The sequence below is a fragment of the Austrofundulus limnaeus genome, unplaced genomic scaffold (genome assembly GCF_001266775.1).
Source record: "Austrofundulus limnaeus strain Quisiro unplaced genomic scaffold, Austrofundulus_limnaeus-1.0 Scaffold5, whole genome shotgun sequence".
Lineage (NCBI taxonomy): Eukaryota > Metazoa > Chordata > Actinopteri > Cyprinodontiformes > Rivulidae > Austrofundulus > Austrofundulus limnaeus.
Genome location: NW_013952407.1, coordinates 6290637 through 6296164, shown reverse-complemented (window position 1 = coordinate 6296164; position 5528 = coordinate 6290637). Strand labels below are relative to the sequence as shown.

Here is a 5528-nt window from a genome sequence, read left to right as displayed (position 1 = left end):
ACTTCAGCATCTGAGGTTTAGGGGGTAAAAAGTGTGACCAGATCCTGTGGGCCATCACATTGTGTCATTTTAATATGGACACATTAGACATTCATTCCTCTCTGCTTTGGCTGTTGTTAGCCTATACAACAATGTTTTTTAAAGGTTTTTAAGAAAAAAGTACATAATGTTATTAAATACATTTTAAAATCTATCAAAAAAATGCTTTGGCTAAAAATATTTTAACTCTATTTCATTTTTATTTTATCATGATAAAAAAAAACCATAAGCAGGTCAGATGATCTTGCTGTGTTTCTTGTGTGAATCTCTTTTACAGACAGTTGCTTCACGGTGTGTTTTCCTTCAGGAAAAAAAACGTTTGGCGATTTTCTCTCTGAGAATCATCTTTCACTTTCCTCACCTATTTTCCAGTTAGTATTTTGCTGCATTTTTGACATAGTTTCCATCACATTCTGCATAAATAAAATCCATTTTCTTTCATGTGTTTAGATATTTATTAGTGGTGGCGGCCCGCAGGACACGCTGCTGCGTGTGTTTGATTGGCAGCCGCTGCGTCTTTGCCTTATTCTCCTCTCTCCTCCTTCTGCATAGAAGACAGCGAGAGAAATAAGGAGGCATTTTCTAATGAATRGCAGCCAATAYAAAACGTATGTCGATTGTTTCCCTTTCTTTTTTTTCTTRGTTTTTTGTCGTGTCATAATTTGATCAGTGGAATGCGGACTTTTTTTCAACTTGCGCGACGCCGGGACAAGAGTGAAAAGTGCGAGACAGTCCCGCACAGTTTGCCTGGGGGTAAATTACCTGCTGATTATAGAGAGGAGCTGCTTCAGCTGCTCTCCTCCTGCACGAGCGCGCAGCGCGTTCACCGAGGGACAGCGCAGGAGTGAGCTCTGCAGGTGCGCACGTGTGTGTGGTGAAGGGAGGGTGTGAGGGCAATATTATTATTAATAATATTAATACTGCTGCCATTATAGTTGTACACTTAATAAGAAGTGCAACCAAGGGCGACAGATGGAGCATTAAAAAAAAGGCGGGTTCGACAGGGGCACTTGATGGTCTGGAGGGAAAAGGGCAGGTGCTCAAGCACCACATGACGTCTATCTGTGCACGTCCCTGCAGGCAGTAGCTACACAGCCATCCTCCAAAGTTTCTTCAGAAACTTTCCAGTTAAAAATAACTTTTTGTTTTCTAACTCTTAGTCCTGAGCTCATTTTTTTATTCTGGAAAATTTATTTAATAGTTGTACTTGATACTAAGCAGCAAGGCGGGATCTTTTTTGATTAACACAGCTGATTTTCTGCATTTTTTTCACTTATATGAAAGTGATGGACCATGATGTCTGAGTTTGCTGTTATTTGCCCCGTGTGTTCACAGGTTGCCTTGACAACGTTTGCTGTGTATGTGACTGTAGATGAGAAAAACATCCTGGATGCAGAAAAGGCCTTTGTGTCGCTCTCGCTCTTTAACATCCTCAGGTTTCCCCTCAACATGCTTCCCCAAGTGATCAGCAGCCTCGTACAGGTGCCCGTTTATTCTATCTTTGGCTTCTTTTTGTTTGTTTGTTTCACATCCTACTCAAATATCTTTGTTCAACTGCTGTTTTTTCTGTGTACGTGTACGTGTACGTGTGTGTGTGTGTGTGTGTGTGTGTGTGTGTGTGTGTGTGTGTGTGTGTGTGTGTGTGTCTCAGGCCAGTGTGTCATTGAAGCGTATCCAAAGTTTCCTGAGTCACGATGAGTTGGACCCAAACGTAGTGGACAGGAAGAGCACAGGCACAGGTTTGGATTAAACACAGTCTCTTCTGTCATTACTACCATAACAGAAGTATCTATTAGGTCTATTGTCATCTTACCATTGTTTSTTCAAAATGAAAGCAGTAATGCTTTGTTACTACATTCCCTTTAGTACATTTAACCCAGTGACTTATAAGTATAATGACTTTACGTTTGTCATCTGTCAACGATTCCAAACCCATTGAAAAGAAAGTCACTTGTCWTGTCGTTGCTCAACAGAGTTTTCAGTCTCAATAGTCAATGGAACGTTTACCTGGGCTAAAGAAGATCCTCCTGTTCTACACAAGTATGTTGTGTAAATCCACACACACACTGTATCAACGTCTCGTGTTTGCATTCCCGAGTCATTGAAGTGACGACTGTGTATTTTTAGCATTAATGTGATGGTGCCTCAGGGCTCCCTGCTGGCTGTTGTGGGCCACGTGGGCTGTGGAAAATCCTCCTTGATCTCTGCACTGCTGGGCGACATGGAAAAACTGGAGGGCGAGGTTTCTGTTCGGGTAGGTGTGTTTTCATGTTGCATATTCCATTGAAATTTTGTAATCACTCATTGAATTTTTACTGCTTTATATCTTTAAAAAGAAAATTCCAATTGTTTTGTGGAATAGTACAGTAAAATTATTTTACCAGTTGCTGCCTACAWGAGTACAAGAGTACAGTGGCTTCAGATATTATTCAGACCCTCTTCTTTTTGCAGGTTTGTTATGTTGATAAACAACACAGTGAAGAAACATTTGTGCACCTCTCTCCTCAGGGTTCGGTGGCTTACGTTCCTCAGCAGGCCTGGATACAAAATGCCACGCTGCGGGACAACATCCTGTTTGGGAAAAGCTATGATGAGCGGAAATACCGCCGTGTGCTGGACGCCTGTGCTTTAACGCCAGACCTGGAAGTTCTGCCTGGAGGAGATATGACTGAGATTGGAGAGAAGGTACAAAAGTAGAAGAAGAACATTCAGTTTTCTGTCTTTCATTTCATAAAATAAAGCAAAGCTAGAACAAATAGCTTTATATGACAGGGTGTCCGCGGGTCCTTAAAAAGTCTTAAATTCATGTTTCTAAAATTATGGACTCTAAAATGTCTTGAATTCATAATAATTGTGTAAARTGGTCTTAAATATACCACTTGAAGATAAAATATTTCACATTTCTGAAATGTTTTTCCAAGAATGACACCTCAACCCACCACTCTAAAAGAATCACCCACTGCCCCTGAAGGAGAAGTCATGTAATKAGTAAATATTAAATACATTTAATAAAAAGGTATTAAATGTATTTGCTCYCATGTGAGCAGTTCACTGCAGTTGAGATACCTGAACCGGTACACCGTTACTCCCACCCCTCTTCCCGAACCAAGCCCCGACCTGCCTGGGACTTTTATATCTAAACTCTAACTTTTTATAAACATTAATGTGATCGGAGCAAAAATTACAAATCCTCATAAAKTGTATTTAATTACTGTCAAGAAGTAAATGTACTTACTGTAATTACTATACACCTCTGCAGAGCTTATATGTTGATATGTGAGATTTAGGTCGTGTTCAGACCTGATAATATGCTCCGCTTTAAACGAACCAGAGTTCGTTTCCAGCGTTGGTCCGGACCTTTTGTGCAGGTGTGAATACACACATGCGAACTCTGGTGCGGATCAAATAACCGGACCGAGATCTGCTTTTTGAGGTGGTCTCGGTCCGCTTCCAAACGAACTCTGGTGTGGTTCACTTCAGTTTGCTTCTGGTGTAAATACAGACCGGACTCTAACCGAACCAACTGCAGTAAACGTGCAGCTTTTTGGACTTCACAGGCCACCGTTGCTGAGCTAAATAAACTGAAAACACCTGTTTCATCGTCTCCTGTTAGCAGCTCTGCTGCCGGCGTGTTGTGGGTCAGAACACGCAGGGCACCTCTTCTCCTTTGGGTCGCGGGACACATTTACTGACGCTGCTCCAAAATTAGATTATCATCACGGAACCACCGTTAAATTAGCTGCTTCTGACATTTTAAATGCTATTGCAGTTGTACTATCAGCAAAAATGTGCGCATCAGAACTGCAGCGTGCAGGACTTCCTTGTTTTCTTCTGGGTCTGTGGCTCAGTCCCGCCCCCGTACTTTTTTGTCCAATGGGAGCAATGATCGTCAGCCTGATGGCTTTGTTTACAAGTTATAGTTCATTTGCAAACAGCACCAAATGAAAAAAATAATAAAGTCCATATTTGGTCCGGACCAAACAATTGGACCAAAGGACTTTCCTGGTCTGAATACACCCTTAGTTTGTGTGTCCTTGATCTGAACAGACATCTAGGTTCATTTTGAAATAAACACAGTCTAATAAAAATTTAGGTTTTGTAAACTGTCTTTTCACAGTAATTAAAGCCTTTTTTGTCCTGCAGGGCATCAACCTGTCTGGTGGTCAGAGGCAGAGGGTGAGCCTGGCTCGAGCTCTGTACAGTGATGCTGATGTCTACCTGCTGGARGACCCCCTGTCTGCAGTGGACGCCCATGTGGCCAAACACATCTTTGACCACCTCATTGGTCCTGAGGGTCTTTTGAAGGGAAAGGTGAGAAGAGAAGGCTCCACAGTTTGATATTTATGGAACGGTAAAGCAAAGAGAATCAACACAGTAAAGACAATCTCAAAGTAACATTTTGCTGTATGCACCACACGACTCTTGGTCAGGCTGAGTTTTGATTTAAATGTCTCAGAGATTTAAAATCGGAGCTACTGCATCACCTCTAACAACTTTCATGACAGWAGTTGCTCAGTGTTGTTGTAGTTCAGGAAATTGAGTCTTATCTTTTTATTGAAGAGGAAGTCATATCAGTTTTACCAGTTTGTTGCTAAATATTATAAACAAGCGCTTTTCTCTGTCAAGGGGGCTCTAACTTTTATGAGTTTTTGATGGCAAAGTTTGCTGATTGAGCAATTGAAGTTAGGCTTGTACAACTATTTAAATTTAATAAAAAAATGCAACCATTTGCAAATGTCATAAACCTAGAATGGAACACAGTAAACGTGAACAATAAAAAATTAACAATAAAAAATAATACACGTTTTGAATTTTTATGGCAACAACAAAAAAAAGTTGAGACAGGATCAACAAAAGGCTATAAAAGTAAGAGGTACAAATAAGAAACAGCTGGAGGAGCATTTTGCAATTAGGTTAATTGGAAACAGGTCATCAAGAAGACTGAAAAGAGTATAGTAGAGAGGCTGAATGTCTCAGAAGTAAAGATTGGCAGAGGTTRAACAAACTGAATGTCTAAAGATAATGGGTTGTTTAGAATAATCCTTTCATCTAAAGTTCATTATATCAGTAAAAAAAAATCACAAATCTGGAAAAATCCCTGAGCTCAAATAAATGTTTGTGATGTTTGTGCCTTCAGGCAGCACTGCACTGAAACAGACATGTTTCTGTTCTGGACATCCCTGCGTGGACTCAGGGACATTTTCACAAATCATTGAGCCTCATGCAAGAACATGTTCATATTCTTCTCCTAAATTTCTCTTACTTTTGTTCGTATGAAGGGTTTGTACGTACGAACATGCCACGCCAGATTCAACAAACTCTTCTGTCTTCAGGAAAAGTGTGTAAATGAGCTGCGTAAACTGATGAATTACGCCTGTTCGTATCCAGATGCTCGTGAACGCGGAGAGGTGATTTACATAATTACCACCCCAAAAACACCATAAAAGGATATACGTTTCCTGCCCCACATACCAGGAAGTGTCCAATCA

General features: G+C 40.7%; 1 protein-coding gene across 5 annotated transcripts in view; it reads left to right on the top strand.

The window, feature by feature from the left end:
* The window catches only part of abcc3 (ATP-binding cassette, sub-family C (CFTR/MRP), member 3), a 108197-nt gene that overhangs the window by 78999 nt on the left and 23670 nt on the right, over nucleotides 1–5528 (top strand). For all 5 annotated transcript variants that reach the window (XM_014028578.1, XM_014028583.1, XM_014028612.1 and 2 more), the window contains exons 13-18: nucleotides 1375–1521; nucleotides 1691–1778; nucleotides 2013–2079; nucleotides 2167–2293; nucleotides 2548–2724; nucleotides 4183–4350. In XM_014028578.1, coding sequence (XP_013884032.1) covers nucleotides 1375–1521; nucleotides 1691–1778; nucleotides 2013–2079; nucleotides 2167–2293; nucleotides 2548–2724; nucleotides 4183–4350 — 774 coding nt within the window. The remainder of the gene's footprint in view (nucleotides 1–1374; nucleotides 1522–1690; nucleotides 1779–2012; nucleotides 2080–2166; nucleotides 2294–2547; nucleotides 2725–4182; nucleotides 4351–5528) is intronic.